This window comes from Agelaius phoeniceus, chromosome 6, assembly GCF_051311805.1.
Source record: "Agelaius phoeniceus isolate bAgePho1 chromosome 6, bAgePho1.hap1, whole genome shotgun sequence".
NCBI classification, from domain to species: domain Eukaryota; kingdom Metazoa; phylum Chordata; class Aves; order Passeriformes; family Icteridae; genus Agelaius; species Agelaius phoeniceus.
In genome coordinates this window covers 13,183,221-13,201,218 of record NC_135270.1, presented here as the reverse complement: position 1 = coordinate 13,201,218, position 17,998 = coordinate 13,183,221, and the positions used below count along the sequence as shown (strand labels likewise).

General features: G+C 46.1%; 1 protein-coding gene across 5 annotated transcripts in view; it reads right to left on the bottom strand.

Annotated features, from left to right (window-relative positions):
* Nucleotides 1-1,776: 1,776 nt before the first annotated feature.
* Nucleotides 1,777-17,998, bottom strand: part of LMO1 (LIM domain only 1) — a 73,767-nt gene continuing 57,545 nt past the window's right edge. For all 5 annotated transcript variants that reach the window (XM_077179844.1, XM_077179842.1, XM_054634834.2 and 2 more), the window contains 3 exons: nucleotides 17,466-17,679; nucleotides 6,608-6,733; nucleotides 1,777-2,226 (listed from right to left, as the gene is read on the bottom strand). In XM_077179844.1, coding sequence (XP_077035959.1) covers nucleotides 2,121-2,226; nucleotides 6,608-6,733; nucleotides 17,466-17,671 — 438 coding nt within the window. In that variant the 5' untranslated portion in view covers nucleotides 17,672-17,679 and the 3' untranslated portion in view covers nucleotides 1,777-2,120. The remainder of the gene's footprint in view (nucleotides 2,227-6,607; nucleotides 6,734-17,465; nucleotides 17,680-17,998) is intronic.

The window sequence follows — 17,998 nt, the reverse complement described above, 5'->3', positions numbered from 1 at the left end:
AGGGTTGCCCATTAAAAATGAAGCCCCTGCACCCTATCAGGGCAGCAGTGCCTGCATTTCACAGCAAGGGCAAGTGCAGGGAGGCAATGGGAAGCCACTGCTCCCATGTCATGGCCCATGGTGTAACTAAGCTACCTTTCTCTGAAGGACTCAATTTTTAAATTGGTACCAAAACCCTCCCTAAGAATCTGAACTGAAACTGAGCAGCCCCTCCAGCTTGTTTGGTGAGTGGTTTTGCTTTGGTTTTACTGCTCCCCTCCTCACCACAGGACAGCAGCCTTGCCCAGCCATTGTGTGCTGAATTGCAGCAAATCCCACAGGCAGGCAGGCATGCAGGGATCCATCAGTACAGAGCACAGGAAGGGGCAGGGGCTGTCTGGCAGCCCATTTCAGCAAGGAATGGAAACACTTGGGCAACAAGTTGCTCCTTCCGTAGCCCCAGTGCGGCTGCCTCCAATGGCCTCTACAAAAAGAGCATCGACTCTACAGTTTCTCAAAAGGCAACCTCCCCCCACCCCAAAAAGCACTAAAACAGAACAGCAGTTTAAACACCACATACCCATAGGCAGCTCTAAGTGGCTCTTTAATTGCTATTCCATGTTTATGGGAATAAAAAGGGATGAGGCCACACATTTTATACTGGGTCTCCCAACCCAAAACATCTGTTTGTGAAGCAAAATCACTGAATCAATCCACATGTCTGAGGTAGCTATAGATGACAGGCGATATTTTGAAGCATGCTAAGTGTTTTGCTTCTGCTTAGCCATTATTCAGCACAGGTGTACATAAAAGCATTTCATGCAACAGGCAGAGCAGCACCAAGCTGCACTGCATCTGGTATTTGCAATTCAGAGAACACACACAAGTGACCCAGGACCAGCAACCAATTAAGTCACATCAGAAAAAAAGTACTCGGTGTCTATTTATTAAAGGAAAGGGGGGTAAATCTAAGAAAAAGCAAGAAGACAAAATAAATAGAATTGCAGCCATCCTTTACAGCTACTGGTGCACTATATTAAAGTGACACTCACTGTACAAAGAAATGTGTTTGATACAGTCCAGTGGGTTGCACATGAATTGCATAACCTTGAAAATCATTGCACAAAGCATCGCAGCAGGAACACAGTTCAGAATTTTTTCTCTGGGAGATGCTTCAAATCTGATCGCTTTTATTTCGTGGGAGGTCAAAGCACCTGGCACAGAGTAAGCAAAAAGGGCTGGGAGCAGGGATCTGCTGCATCAGCGCCCGGTCACGTCCCAGCCCTGACATCAGCTCCTGCAGCAGCTCTGACCTGGACAAGTGATGTCCCATGGGAAAATCCCACTGCCTAGCAAAGCCTTGAAATTAATATTCTGATCAATGCCCAGGCACCTGTTGGCAGGGCTGCAGGGAGCCTGTTCCTCGCAGCCCAGACTGGAGACACTGGATCAGGCAGCCAGCAGGAATTCCATGGCAATGCCCTGTCTGAATCCACAAGGAGCCTCTCAGCCAGCAGCCCAGCATGGCACAGCAGCCCTGCCAGCCATGCCCATGGTTCCCAGCCACCACCTGCCCCCAGCTCATTCCCCCCCATTATCCAGGGAAGCAGGTGGTTGGATGGAAGGCTCCACAACCCTGCAGCAGCATTTCCCCCAGTTATTATGAGAGAACCTGCCTCTGCTGTGATCCATGCAGTTTCCAGGGAGCTATGTACACGTTTCCAACAGTCTGCTCAGCCAAAGCACAGGAAATACAGGAATGGCTTTTGCCACATGAGGAAGAAACCACGGCAAAGATGACCAGGAAACATTCATAATTTTTAATTCACACCAGTAATAAAATTGCATTACATTTTTCATAAAATAAATGTTCCAGTTTATATACAGAAAACAGACTGTACAGAGCCCTCCCCCAGACCCCAAAAACTCACAAACATACAGGCAATGCAGTGCTCAGCTAAGCAGGCACAACTGTACATCTAAAATTGTAACTGCTTTGTGTTGGGGGGGAAAAGTACTACAATGTATATAGTCCTCTCTGGACCAAGAATTAAAAAAATATTGCAGGCAAGCTGACAGACGCCCTCGCTGCTCGTGCGGCCAAGCGCCCATCCCACAGTGCTCCAGCCAAGCAGGGGCTGTTATTGAACCTGGGACTCGAAGCTCCCGTTCAGCTGCCCTTCCTCATAGTCCATCTGACACAAGATCATGTTGTTCTTCAGGAAAAATTTGTCTCCCACGCAGAATCTGGAAGATAAAACAAAAGGGTTGGAGGGTGTGAGTACGAACAGACGTGAGAACGGGGAGAGTTTGAGGCAGTTTGGGTCCAAAGGTGATTCTGGTGAGCAGAGTTTGATTTCCAGCTCTGCCAGTGCTTCCCCCCTTGCCATCCCAGGGTTTTGCTGTCCTTTCCCTGGCACATCGGTGCTTGGCTCCAGGAGGAGGTTGGGAGCAGTTCAGGGATTTGTCCCTGCAGACAGGAGATGCTGGCTCTCCAACCAGGAAGTCAGGCGGGTGATATTACACGGAGCCTATTTGAAGTTTTTGCTGGTATCCACATTTCCACAGCTCCCTCGGGTGAAGCAGTATTTACACTAATTTCCAGGCAAGGACTGGCTATTAAGTCCTCCCTCACCCCCTTGTGTACAGTGCTGAACAATAAATAGAAATTTCTCGGTGGCTGGACTCCTAACCTTTATCTTCATTGAGCGAAGGGCACTGCTCTCTATATACCATGTAAATTGTTCTGTTTGTCTTGAAGTTGACAGAGAAGCTTGTGATATTTAACAATTTTATTTGACCATTAAGGTCAAAAAAGTTCCACATATAAGATCGGAGAGGTGTGAATTGACAGCCAATAGCTTTTTCCGCCCTGCCTGCTTGCCCAGGAATCAGAAGCTAATCTTTACTTCTTAAGATAACAAATAATGTTCTCTGCACCCAATTCAGGGGCTGGTTTTTGTCCATAACACTGGCAGGGCAATGACAGACCAGAGCACAGGCTGCCCCAAGGGCTGAGTCTGAAACCAGCCTCAGGACCCTAAAGCAGAGAGACACCCTGGGTCAGGCACTGTGCCTCAAGGCAGCTCTGCACTGAGAGGAAAGGGTAGGTACCAGCCTCTGGCAAGGCCAAATAGCTACAGGAAGATCACTGGAGGTGACCCCATCCCCAGGAGACTTAGCAGACCTCAAATGCCCATTTCCCCTGCTCCCAGGCAGAGCTTTGGCACTGCCTACTCCTTGTCTAAAGTGCTTTCATCATCTGTAACTCAGGCACCTTCAGGCAGAGCATCTCCATAAAAGTGAGTATTTTCTGCTACAAGAACAGGACTGATAACCTTAGAGCTTCTTTACAGGCACAAGTTTTCTTGCACAGGCACAAGTTTTCTCCGACTGGACACTGGCATATAAGCTGATTAATTTGCCAAGTTGGTACAGAGAGACCTGGGCATTAGTTCACACTTTACAGTATTTCACTGAAGACCTTCCATCTTCTTCCCTCTGTGGCACATGCTCTAGTAGTTCTGAAATTCAACCTTTTCTGCATATTTAAAAGATAAAGATTATTCCTAATTTCAACTAACAGCTTTTATGGTAAAAACTGTACTGCACACACTCTCCTTAACACCACCTGCCCCAGGAGCAGTTTACTCACAATAAATAACAGACACAGCTGCTTGCTTTTCACTACTTATTCCCACCTTAAGTGCCATATAAATCTCCAGGAGGAGAAATGCAAAAATTACTCTTGCCACCAGCACCATCAACAGCTGTCTCTTGCCAAACCTGGTTTTGGGTGTAGAGGAACCAAAGGAGGAGCTGGAGAATTTGGGAGTTGGAAGGTGTGGGGGTGTGTACAAGCACATGGGAACTGAAATGCTCTACAGGGGTACCTTAATGTGATGTGAAGTTTTGGGAGAAGGGTTTGATGCACTGGAACCAAACTGTTTCTACCTGCCAGTCCTGCAAACCCACCAGTAAACTGGGATCTCTTCAGCTGATGCATCACAACTGGAAACCTCAGGCCCAGTTTCACACTTCCAGCCCCCATGCTCAGAGCAGGGATGTTGCAGAGCCTGTCTGGGCAATCAAATTCCAGCCAGCAGCAGTGAGAAATAGGTGCTGAACCTGCTCTGTCATTCCTTAAGAGTGATTTTCTTCCCAGCAAACCCACACTTCAGATAATGGCAAGAGAAGGAGCTGGATTTCCTGCAACCCTGTAACACTGACCTATCAGCCAGCCACAGCAGTGACCAGGTTTTATCCAGCACTACAATGACCATGACAACTTTAGAACAGTTTAAAGCATGGCAGCATGAGTGGTAATGCAGGACTTGATGTAAAACTGATGTTTTAGGGAATGAAAGTGATGAAAACATTGCACACTTGGTAAAAATATTAGAGATTTTGCTGTGATGGATTTAGCACTCTATTCAGAGCTCAGCTATAGAAGGGCAGGCAAGCTGGAAGAGAGCTGAGGAAAGGTCTTCATCATCAAATCTTTTCAGAGCTGAAGAACAAGACAGGGTTTCCAGTGAGGTTTCCAATTCAGAACCAGAACTGGCATCCACCTCTGCAATTCTGACTTTAGGGTTACTTAATCTCATGTTCTCAGTTCAGCATCCAGTGCTGTCTGTTACAGGATCACTTCCATTCTGCCCTTTCAAGCCCAAATCTCCACAGATTAAGTAATAAAAATTGGCAGCCCTTTGACCTCAGCCAAAAGCAAGGATCTACACATAGCCCATCTTCCAGAACAACTCAGCCCCTCACAAACTGAGCAAATCCCTTGTGCATCACAGCACAGCTCTGCCAGAATGGGGGGATTACCTGCACTCTCCAGCTGGGCAGTGACAGCCCTGGAGGTTGTCTGAAGGACAAAGTGGGACCATGCTGGCAATTGAGAGGGAAGGGAGGTGCTTTGGAGCCTTTGAAATAAAGGGTGAAATTGAAAAGAAATTACAGAAAATGAAAACCAGGCAGCACTAGGATTTTCTGGGAGAGAAGAAGGGTGAAATAGGGGTTTGATGAGAGACACTCAGGCTGCAGACTCCAAGGCCAAGCAGCACTCCTGACTGTGCAGCCCAGAGCCTCTGCCTGAAAGGACATTTACAGCTCCAGGTTCGGTGTGGAGTTTGGGAGCAAGCCTCTCCTGTCCAGGAATCATCAGGAGGCTGAAAAGAGCTGATCCTGAGGGCTGAGCCTGGCAGCACCCGCCACACTCCCGAGTCTGGAGAGGAATCCCAGAACTGAGGTGGGATGAGCATCTCGGGGGATGAGGTGGGATCAGCTCTGTGCTCAGGAGCCGCAGAACAAGACTGGGCAGCCCAGATCCCGCAGCGAGCCCAGGGCCCGGAGCCACTAGATGTCACTGCCGGCCCGGCACTGCCACCGCGCCCGTGCGGGGACAGCACTGACGGGACTGGCGCACCTGGAACGAGCACTGACAGCGAGGACAGCACCTCATCGGCCTCCGCCGCGCCCTGGCACCGCCCCGCTGGCACCAAATTCACCCTCGGGCTGAGCCACGGGCGCGGCTGCGGGAGCAGAGCCGGACAGCATCTCCCAAGCTCAGGGGGAGCTGGCAGGGGCTTGCGTTCACTTATGTATGGCTGCTTCGTGAGAGATCCCACTGTGACTCTTTTCTAGACTGTTTAAGTCAGGATTTTAGCCCGACTTTTACTGAATTGGGTTCTCCATCTTCCCACAAGTCTTGTCATCTCTCTCCCGCTTTCCCCATGGGATGAGGCATTGCATCCTAGTTTCATCTTTGGGAAACACAGCCACAGATCCAGAACAGGAACACCAGCACGGCCCTCGACCCTGGGCAGACACTACAGCCTGACTAAGCAAGCAATAAGACCTGCAAGAAGTTCCAGGTCTATCTTGGACAAGGATGGACAGCTGGATGCATCAGAAGGTGACAAGGTATTACTTCTGGTTCTGTGAGCTTCCATTCTGCCTATGATGATCAACAAACATGGTGCTGGGAAGAGTTTTCACAGCCCTCCCAAACTAAACTGGCTACAGGTAGTTCAAGTGAAAACACTGTGCATGGCCCTTTATTATACTCCCTGATGTCCATCTTCCACCCAGCAGAAGTAAATAAGCCCCACTCAAAATTATACCACCAAGATCCCCTACTAATTACACAACGACTAAATTGATTTGTTCCCAGTGCTGAAAAGGGCTTAGCCAGAGTACTTTTCTCCTTCCTGTCCCTTCTCTTTATACTTCTTCTTTTCTACCCCCAGTTTTGAGCATGTCAGAAACATGATTTAAGTGAGATAATGTCAGTTTGCTAGAGGAGGTCCATTCCCCATCATCTGCCTTCTGCAAAGAAGGCAGCTCCTGAAAGGACGCTGGAGCAGTTTGTTTTATTCAGCAGCAGCTGGACAGTCTGTGTCTGTGTCCTCCCCCTTGCCCCTCCAATTCCCACCAGCTCCAAGGGGATTTGCAGTAAAAGGGCTACAGGTACTCACATGGATCCCCCAGGTCAGTCTGGCAGCCCAGCCCCAGCCCTGCCCCCAGGCTGTGAGCCCAAGCTGGGCAGTGTGCATCAAACATTTCCCCTGTTTCACAGGCAAAGGTATAAATTAGTTGGTGTGTACAATAACTGTGTCCTCACCGCTGGTTGCAGAGCTGACAGGCAAAGCAGTCCAAATGGTAAACATTATCTCTGGCCCTCATCACCATCTCAAAGGCAGGGATCAGTTTACTGCAGGCAGCACAATTCCCGGTGGTACCAAAGAGCCTGCCAAAGAAGCACAATCATTAGAAGCCATTTTAATTAAATGGTGGAAGGACTAATTAAGTGTAATTAGCAGTATCAAATACTGTATTGCACCAATAAATAGAAGTTGCAGTCTCCATTTCACTGACCAACCAGCATGCAGGAACTTGGGATAAAAATGCCTGGTGAGCAGGCTCCGATCATCGAGATGAAACTTCATTTGGTTTGTGAGCCTAGGGCTAATTTGCTGTCTAATGGAGAAAAGCATTAAACACTTAGAGCACTATTTTGGGGCTCACAAAATTTCAGTCAAACACTATCTGCCTCTCTGCAGCAGTGGGGTAGGTGCTGGGTGCTGCCCATCCTGCTCCCCAAGGGCTTGCTGCGCTTGGCCGCAGCCTGGCGGAGGGACAGGCTGGCAGCAGGACACACAAGTCCTGCAAACTTTGCCAATCCTGGCAGGCAGCGCTGTAACAGAGCTCAGGAAGAACCTCACTTACCTGCTGCTTAAAAAGAAAAAGCACAGCTTCTCTTGCCATGAGTGCACAGCATTTCACCAGGCATCTCAGAGAGAGAGCAAGCCCTCCTCCCCGGCTGCACCTCCCCAGCCCTCCCGGGAGCCAGCTAAGCCCTTCCACGGCGGCCTGAGCAGCATGCTCAGCCGTTCCACTTCAGCTCCCCGCCCTCCAGGACAGCCCTTCAGCACTGGAAGCTTGGCCATTTTCATCTTGGCTTTCACTATCTGTCTCCCCAGATGTCTGCTGCTGTTGCAGCTCCTGCCGGGGGACTCGAGCACGACTGTGGCATCCTCCCCGCAGCCCCTTGCCCGAGGCGTCCCTGCAGACCCCGTGTGTGCCAGGGGCATGGTGCCACGGGCTGACAGAACCGAGGTTCACCCCAGCCTCTGGTCACATGTGGTTAGTCACTTGGCCTAGGGGATGACAGAAATGGTGTTTTGGGGGTGATGAGCCTCAAGAGGTGCAATCCCTGCTGGCCATTAGCTCTGTGCACGCAACGCGCCGCTGCCCGCCGACAGAGCTGGGCTCGCAGTTTGTTTCAAGCCATCGGTTCTGCCTGATTCCACAGCACGCAGATGAGAAACATCAGGAAAATCTATAACCAATTTCTAAACCTGCAATTTGCCAGGCAAATCAATACTAATTATTACTGGCCAGTAATTGTGAATTAAAACACCCAGCAGTGTTATAGAAACCTACACACAACTCTCCCACCCTCCTACAGTGCTCCCGAAGTCAGCTCGCTCTCCAGTTGTAAGAAAGCCCACCTTTATTTTTCTTTAGGAGTGATATCAGGGGTTTTTCATTAGTTTGGCTGGAAAATCCCATGCCTTCCTATGAAGAAACAGCACTACATTTTTTCCCTCAGAACTAAATCACACAAACCAAAACAGAAACACTCATGCAGGACGGAAAATCCGCAAAGGGAGTACCAAAATTTCTTCCCCCATGATTCCATCATCTGAAGGCTGAAAGGCAGAGTGAAATCCCAGCTGTATAATTTGCACCAGCAAAAGGCAGCCCCTTTCTCCCTGCAAGCTGACCCCTCTTGCTCCTGCCCCCACAGGCAGGGGAGGCAGCTGGGCATGAGCCTTGGCTGCCTAACGCCAGCAGACTGGACTGGAAAAATGCAGCTCTGAAAAGCGTCCAGGTCTCCACCCTGGAACACCCTGGCTCTCATTCAGCACCCACTCACAAATCAAGCCATTACTGCAGACATCCCTCCCCTCCTCAGCCTAGCTGCCCTTTTCCACTTGGGCACAGCAAAGCCTGACAGCTTTTGCCAGGATTTTCCCATTTCCCATAAAACCAGACATCCATTTTTAGAGTACCCAAGTCACAGCAAACTCAAAAAAATGAGTCAAATGCATTAGGCAGGGAAACTGGGAGGTTAATCCTAGATTTGCTCTGTGCCCAGCACTGCTACATGCACAAGTATAAAATATCCATTATTCATTAGCATCACAGTTGTGTGGAGCTCAATCTAGATTAAACAAAATAAAGGGGCCCCAGACAGCACCATTTGCATTGTTAAGCAGGTGCTTTTCTTCAGCCTTCAAATAGGAGACTTTTCTAAATGGAAATGATGGGGAAATTTGGACAGATGTTCACTTAACTATTTAAACAGTTAGCTTAAGAAACATGAAAAATGTATTTGGCATCGTATTCACCTGTCTCCTTTCAGGGGTTTTGGGGGTAAACCAATTGTTAAACAGCTTTGACTGTTTGCATAAGATCTGAAGCTTATGTTCTGTCCAGATGAAATCGTGTTGCCTTCTAATGTCTACATAACGTGGCTTCCAGCGAGTCAGAGTGCTAATCTTTGTCTCTTCTATCAAGTTTCACAGTCCTCCATACCCTTCCTTTCCCAACAGATGAACATTTCACACTTATTCTAGCACCTCCTAATTTTAATCTGCTTTTCAGGGAGTGATTTAGAGCCCCATGCATTCACCATGCTTCTAAAAATACGCCGTAACTTGTAGCTCAGTGAACATGACATTTTTTTAATCTGTTGAAAGAAAATGCAAAATGGACAGAATCTTTTGCCCTTTTTTTTTGTTTGCTTGTAGAAAATCTGCCACCTCTGATATCTCCTGATCCAGAAGCTTCTTGAGCTGACACTTCCTGAAGTGGGGAGCTTAACATTATTGGAAGGAGGGAGAGAAGATAAGGAGCAGGAGGAAAAGCCTTCCGCCCCAAGCCCCATCTGTGGTTAAATTTAAAATAACCCCACATGAACAAACTGATCTGCATTCTGTCCCCCAGACACCTTCATAACAGATGCAACACTCTGTCACACATTCACACACACGAGGTTGAAGCACATTAGAAAAATCTATCAGAAGATGTTTAGCCTCTACTTACCAGCTCGGAGCCATTGGCATAAAAGAAGCTGGAAATACAGAAAGTTTTCAGTTTGGGGTTGTTTTGCTTCTTCTAAAAAAACCCTATTTATTCACTTCCCTTTGAAGTTAAAAGGCAACAATTTTTAAGTACAGATTTATTCCCCTTTATGTAACAGGAAGATCCAGCCAGCTTGTAAATAAGCATAGACTATGCAGATTTAAAATTTAGCACAATTAAACTTTTACCCTGTGGTAGTAATTATGTTTAATGGCTCTTAGCCTGAACTTAACCATGTCTATTGTTGTCAGCCAGTCTAAAAGCAGGAGTTTGTCCAAGGACAATTTTCTGTAGTTTATGGGCACACTAAAAACCCTGCTATGCCCTGTTCTCATTGGGCATTGATGTCAGTGTGTATAGTAAAAATTAAAGCTAATTGGCATACAGGAGCAGCCCTGAATGCAAATGAATTTATGGGAAAAGAAGGGAGCGCTCCTGGAAGCAGTAGGCAACTGTCAGAGGATGGGTTTTATGTAGTCTTGTCAGGGCTAAAGATCAGTCTTGTGCTTGGTGATCCAGACCTCAGCAGCTCTGTGAGTACACCTCAAATTAATTCAAACCATAGTAATGCCACAGCACCCTGCAGGGTTTTTTGGTTTTTTTTTTTTTTTTTTGAGGGGAAAAAGAATGTTAAAGGGTTCTTACGGTAGGGAAAACAGTAAGAAACTTCTCATACAAAAATGTTAAGTTTAGCACCTTTTAACAGTTTTTTTTTGTTCAACCAAGATGTTCAGGGGGCCTAAACTGAGAACCTGTTTGCCTATTTCTGTCTCCACTAGGAACAACAATCTGGTTTAGTCATTGCCTACAAGGAGAGAGTCCCCATTTCTTCTCGCCCCCTCTAGCCTGGTGTCTGACTAGATAGCAGCTTGCCATCAAAAAAGAAGGAGAAAATCTCCCCTCTGCAGAAAGAGAAAAAATTTTGGAGCTGTTGACTTCATAGGAGACAAAAAAAGAGGAAGCAGGACAAGCACATAAAAATAAGTAATGGTACAGAAAGGAAAGGTTGGCAGTGTCAACTGGATTATTTTAAACACAAGCACAAAACAAGTTCAAAATTCAAACAGCTGAGTGGAGACTGATAATTTGCCCCCCAAAAAAGTTATTATCAACACTGAAAGATAAGAGTTATGAATGGAAGGAGGACTAAACACCAACCTACAGATAAATATCTGCATTTGTAGATATTATGTACAACTGCATCTTTTTCTACATATTTATATATCCAGATTATCTGGATATACAAGTTTTAGAAGAACTGTGGAACTCCATGCTCATATCTTCCCCAGCCAGAAGGTGAAATAGGTTTTCCCATACACCTATCCTATTTGCTTGCTGCTGTTTATTTCTTAGTTTCATCAGGGCCTGCTGTAGAACTAAACTTGCTTAATGTAACTGAAATCCATCCTCATGAAAAGAAACAGTTTTGCCCCTACCTTTTGAAACAAAGAAACAACTGATTTTTCAGGGAGGGTGGCTCTTAAATAATGCTATCAGTATCTTTCCCATCTGTGGATATTAGAAATATGCTGAGCTACAAGTGTGATTTGACTGGAGTATTGAATATACCAATAAATGCAGGGAAAGCCTGAACATCACTTAAAAAGATAAAAAGGATAATCTTAAAAGCAACTTCAGATAACTTTGTTGTAATCAGCCTTTGTGTAATATTAGAGAAAGCCTCAGTGATAGGAGATCCTTCAGCATGGCAAATACATTATTAGGTGGTGCACCCTCCTATCCAGGAGCCCGTTGTCAGTGCTGCAGTGGGAAGTCATGTCAGCTGAAGGAAAGGAAATGCATGCTGATACTAATGAAGTTGGTCAAGCTGTCCTCTCATGAAGCCTTCAAGTTCAATCCCAAAGAATTTACATCTCACATGCCAAAGGGTTTGGCATTCAAGGACAGCAGAGCAGGGGGAGTTGAACCAGTACAAAACAGCCCCTGGCCAAGTGACTGCGCTGGTTCAGAGACTGCTGGGCCTGAACTTCAAGGTTGCTCAAGGGAGTCTGTTTTCACTTGAAGGACACATCTGAGTGTTCACTTATTTTCACTCCTTTGGCCTCTCTCTCTATATTTTCAGTGGGCATTACAGAGATGCTGGGACCATGAGCAGGGAGGAGAAGTCCAAGACCTCCTGCCCTGTCCTGCCCTTTCCCAGGGTGTAACTGGAACTGCTGACCTTAAACCCATCCTTGCTCTGGCACTGCTGAGCACAAGTGCAGCAACCTCCTCTTAGGAGAGCTTAAACACAGCGCCCAGAAAACTGCAAAGCTGAAAGTGCCAGAGGCATACTAGTGTATCACAGCCAGAGAGAATTACTCCCCATTAGCTTTCCTCCTCAGTGAGAAGTTGTGGAGGTGAAAAAAAAAAAGGGCAAAAAGCAAACAAACCAAGTATGGGCACAGGCTGTGAGAAAGTCCTGGACCAGCTACTGCAGGGGGAAAAAAAATAAATCTGTATTTTAACATCACAAAGCACAGCAATGTTGCCAAGACACATTGTATTTTGAGCCTAATTAATCCTCCTTAATCTGTACAGACACCAAGTGTAGAAGTGAGGGTGTCCTATGCAGCATGCAAGATGCTCCCTATTGCAAGGCAAAAGCAGCACTTCAGCTTAGTGACATTTTTAGGCTCTGAGCAGACACCATTTGTTCAGCCACAGTGCATTTATACCTCTCCTTCCCACACTAAACATGTCCCTTGAAAATCCAGCAGGACATGCATACACGCACACGGTGCTTCTCCAGAGGGAAAAAATATCCCAAATTCTCCTTCCTGCTTCAAAGGTGCTGCAGCTTCTAGCCACATTCTGAGCATTAATGATGTCTTGGGGAGATTAACTTAAAATCTGCCTGTTGGGGCACACACATCTCAGTTCCCAAAGGCTTGCTCTCACACAGCCAGCTGTGGTTTAGTGGTTTGGCTCAGGGCTCTTGTCCCTGACTTGGGAAAGGCCACCAGAAGGAGGGAATTTGTCCACATCCTCCTGTGCCAACAGAGCAGGGCACCCACGTTTGTGCTCTTATCACACAAGAAAATTGAACCCTGCATGTTTGCCAGATACAGAACACTTCTAAAGGGCTCCTAAAGCAATTCACTGACAGAATTAATGTCCTGGGACATTTGGAGCAGAGCAAAAAACCCCAGGACTTGGCATCTGAGTCACTGGAAGTAAGAGCTGCCGAGGGTGGAGTTCAGGCCTCTGTGATACAGACAGTGCTGAGGGGTGACAGGGGATGGCAGTCCTGCCAGGAGGTCCCTGTCCCTCAGGTGGCATGCAGAGGGCTGCTCTGCTCCCTGGAGGCACCCACACCATTTGCAGAGTGATGCCATGATGAGTTTGCAGCCCTGATCCAAACATGTGGGAAAGTGGGTGAAAAGAGCTGCCATGAAAGCCCCTGAGAACAGCATCAGGATTTCCCGGAAAGCCCTTCTCTTTTACTGATTCACCATCATTTTTAAATGCAGGTTTTGAGCTTTCTTTGGAGTCTAATTAAGGCCCCAATCAGTTAACATGATGAAAAACTTTCCCAACAGCAGCATATCAAACACGCAGAAGCAACAGTTCTGCTCCTCTCAAAGCGAGCCCGACTCGCCTTTGCTCATGTGAGGGCACCATGCTGAGTAAAAAGGAAAAACCACGTTCTTCATCAGCACTTCACAGTGAAATTTAAGTTGTCAGCTCCTCTCGGGAAATCCTGATGCAACACCCAGCCCGTCCCTGTGAAGCGGAGCTCGGTGAATGTTTAATTATGCCTCGGAACAAACGCACATCGCTGCGTGGGGGCTGCGAGGAGCCATCTGAGCCTGCATGCTAAGCTGCTCTGTCCCACAAGCAGCTCCTTCAATAGCATTTGCTTATCAAAAATAATTAGAGGTAGGAATGCTGGAACTGCGATTATGAAACAAATGGTAAATCTATTTGCTGAGATGAAATGTATTGAAAGATACATCGAGACACAGCTGGAGACTGAGGTGATACCACAAGGATAACAACTCGAGATCCAATTTCATCTTTCATGATTAAAAAATGAGCAAGAAAGTGTTTTATGAAAAGTGAAGGTTAACAAATGTTCCTTCACGAGCAATGACGACAGTTTATCTTTTGAAACAAATGATCAGGCTGTGGTGTGCTCGCAGCTCCTGGAACACGCTGGAAGGATTTCTGCTGAAAACCCACTGGGGATCAGCACACAGGGCTGGCAGCCCACCGTGCTCCCAGGGCCTGGGACAAAGCCAGCTCCACAGGGACACTGCCACAGCAGGGAAGGAGCTGGCACTGTCACTGTCCTGACCCTCTGCCACAAGCCCAGCCCTAGCCCCAGTGCCTGCCCTGGCTGTGGCTCACTGACACCTGCCCTCAGGAGGGTCCCAGAGCTGCAAACTGACAACAAAACATTCCAGGGGCCCTCTGACTGAATTCCTCTCACTGTTCTCCAGGTAAAGTGCTCCCTTTGTGGTGCAACCACAGTGTGAAGGATGAAAAGTGATTTTTAGGGATGAATTCTGCTAAAATTTGACTAGGAGACCAAACACCATGAGCTGTTTAACAAGAAGGAAAAAAATGTGGGTAGAGACTCTAAAATCTACTGATGTGAAGGAACTATATAATGATGGGAATGGTTAATTCTCTAAGAAGAAAAATTCAAATTACCAGGAGGGAACACACGGTAGAGAAGATCGTGACGGCAACTTTAACTCCTTCTATTAATAGAACTAATAGTTAAAATGGAGAAAGAAAGAAATATTATGTGTAGAAGGCAATACAAGATGTTTTAAATTAAAAAAAAAATTGCTTTATACTTCTGTAAATATGGGACTGCGTAGCAATGCCTCAATCCTCAGAGCCTGAAAGGGTCCCTTAGCATCTGGGGAACAGACCCCAGGAGTTCAGCAGAACTCCTCAAAAAACCCCAGTATAATCTAAATTTACCTATTTGTAAGAATAGAAGCCATGATAGCTGTAAAGCTGCCTAAACAGCTGAAAGCTAATTAACAATGCTGTTACAGAATTCATTTTATTCCTTCCTAGCTGAGCCTTCAACAAATTTCCCAGGATATGACAACTCTACTGTTCTTCCCAACAAAAAACAGTCAAAACTCCAACACCCTAAATTCAGATAAAGGTAAAATTCTTAATGTACAGGCCACATAAGTCTTCACAGTTTAACCATGAGGAACAAATAGCAACAGACTTCCTCCCTGTCAGGACAGGAACTATTCCAACCTTAAAAAGGGAGACAGAGGTGTTACAAGGAACCTTCCAGGCACAGAAGTTTGCTCCAGAGACCACATTTAACTGGTGCTGGGACAGAGGCTGCATGGCCATGGTCAAACACAAGTCCCAACTGTTGCCTTCCATGGTTCATGTCATGGATTGCCCTCTCTTCACAAAACCAGGACATGGGCCACTTCTTGGAGTCTGCAATGCCTGGCTTCTTTTCCATCCCCAGCACAGGCTTCTGGTGCTCAGAAATTTTCTGTGAAAATTCTGAAGAATTTTCTGTGCCTCAGAAAATTCACATCATCTAGGGGCCAGTGGGAAAATCACAGGTTAAGCTTTTCCACCTCAAAGCAGCATTCTTGGGATAAACCAAGGAAAGAAAGAAAGTGCTCCACAACTCCAGTGGTAAAAAGGTCCTTCTAAACCTAACAGCATCAATACTGCTGTCCTTTGGCACTTTAATATGTCTGATTTGATGCCACACATTATTTTTGTTATGAAACTAGACTAAACCAAAATCAATACGGTGCTTATTAAATGGACAAAACATGGGGTAGCTCATAGGTCTCAAAAAGCAAATGTAAATTGGAAACACTGTGCAGCTCGGTATTTCTAGCAGGGTTCTGCAACATAGAGAATAAAGCTGAATATCTATCTTCAGGGTCAAATTAAAAAAAAAAAAAATCACAAACACAACACTTTTTCAAGACCAGAAATGACAAAGTCAAGTGATAAATAATGAAGTAGAGGATGACAGATGGAGAGACCTAGACCACTTGGCAAGCTGGGTGCAAACAAGATAAAGAAAAGATAATGTATAGAAGATAAAGTACAAACAAATACTTCTGAAAATAATGCAGCTATTCTTCCTGGAAAGAAAACTATTCCTGGAAGTAGCTCTCCTGAGAGATTTTAGGGGTCCCTGTGATAGTATCTAGCATGACCCAATTGTGATACTGTGATGAAAGGCTTCCTCAAAAAGGGAAGATCAGGAACTGAAATCATCTTCACTGACACATCAGAATTATGTCCACAACACAGAAAGAGTATAGCTGAGCTGAGGAAGAACAACCAAAATGCTAATTTGGAGGTGGAAACTCTGTGTTGAATTTGAACTTTCTAGAGCTCATTTTTTTAGCTTAGCATAGACAGGGTTAAGGATGCTTCCAGAGTAAGTGACTTGTGACATTAGTAAATACTAAGTTTTGAGGAAGGTACAAAAATTATTTCATTATAGTGAAGACAGTTAACTCTTTCCTTTCACACCCTTTCCATTTTTCCAAAGGCTGCTTATCTTGTCTTTTCCACCTCAATGTGTTCACCATTACCCGAACTCCTCCTTCCTCACTTACATTTGGGGACACACTCCACCTAACCAGATGTGAAGCTGCAAGAGCTGCCTGTGTGGCAGAATTTCAGCTGAGATATTTCACGTGTGCCCTGAAGAGTTTCAGCTCCAAAACCCTCCTGTGGGCAGGATGCTCTTGTGCACTGCTGGGCTGAAGGGCAAGGTGACAGCTCCCACATGGCAGCTGATAGACTCAGTCCTTCTGTTTGGCTCAGCACTTAATCTCTCATCTTTAGAAGGAGAAACTTGTTTGCTCAAGTTTACAAGGGAAATATTTACTGAAGATTTTCAGAAATACGTTTTACATTGAAACACACGAAGCATCTGAGCACTGACACTAATCTGGGCAGCCCCTGAACACTGCAAGGTTAGAAGGCATTTTACCTCCCCATCTTACAACAGTGTGTTGGGCTTGTTTGGCTTTGGATTCTACTGGTTGAGCTTGCCTGGGAAATGCTATCAGTGCTTGAGGAAAAATAAAAGAAAACACACACATTAGCTGGAGATCAAGTACATTCTTCCAAAGGAAAAACAAAGCTAAAGTCTGAGTGTTTTGCAGTGTGACCCTCATAATAATGTTTGCATTAGGCCTGCTGTCTTATTAATATTCATTTCTGTTTGCATAAGGTATTTTGCAGAAAACCCCCATACACATCAGGCAAAAAATCCCATGTGTTGTTATGTATTGCAGACACACACTGACAGAATGGTTCTAACTCCAAGCTAGTGATGGTCTCTGCTGATTTCCTCAGACAAAAATATTTTTCGAAGTTAATCCGTAATTTTTGAGTTTTGCTCTGTTTAGCTAGGAAAGAGACAAGGGCCCCTTGGGAGCAACCTTACTCAAGCCTAGAAGTCTGTCTAAAAGCTATGACTGAAAAAGAAAAGGTAAAGGTTTGGTCAGGTCTCTGTCAATATGCAGGAGTATTGCATCAGAGATATGCAAGGTGAATTAAGAGTTTTTCCTAACTTACTCAGCAAGCAGAGTTTGTTCTTGTTGGTCCATAATAATAATAAAAACTTATGGCCTCCATCTTGTACCTTCACCTAAAAGGAGGATTTCACCTCTCAGACTACTAAATAGGCTAAGTGCAAATAAAAAGCCCTGCCTAGACAGTGGAAGGAACTCCAGTCTCCTCTGGGCAGGGCTGGCCATGCACAAGCACATGTTTTTTACATTTTTAGGAAGCCAGAGAGCCGGCAGCACGCCGAGAGGCTTGGGGAAGAGCCCACAGTACATCCCTGTATTTACCTCAGGTAATCTCTGCGGCAGAGAATGAGATTTGCTTTTGTGTAAAGAGTTGATCCAACCTCTCCAAGACGACAGTCGCAGCAGGCACACTTTAGGCAGTCTTCATGCCAATACTTATCCAGAGCCTTCAGCAGGTACCGGTCCTTGATCTTGCGGTTGCAGCCGGCGCAGCCCTTCTGCTTTCCCTTGGGCTGTACGGAGAGCATCGGCACGCCTGCAAGGCAAACACAGCACTTCCTTCAGAGCACGGGCTGGGGGCAAACACTGCTGCTGCTGCCATTACAAGGAGCTCACAGTCAAAGGAAGCTCATGTTCATGGAGCTGACAGTCAAAGGAATCCCAACTTCATCTGCTGTCGCAGGCTAACAGGGAGTGCAACGCTCGCAGCCCTTTTTTCCGAAGGGCAGGACTGACACAACGCACCAAACTCTTTCCAACCAACATCTTGCAGCAGAATAAACTGGCTGAAATTTCAACATTTATTTTTTCCCCTCATTACCCACACCCTTGTGTTGTTAATTACCTGCCACAGG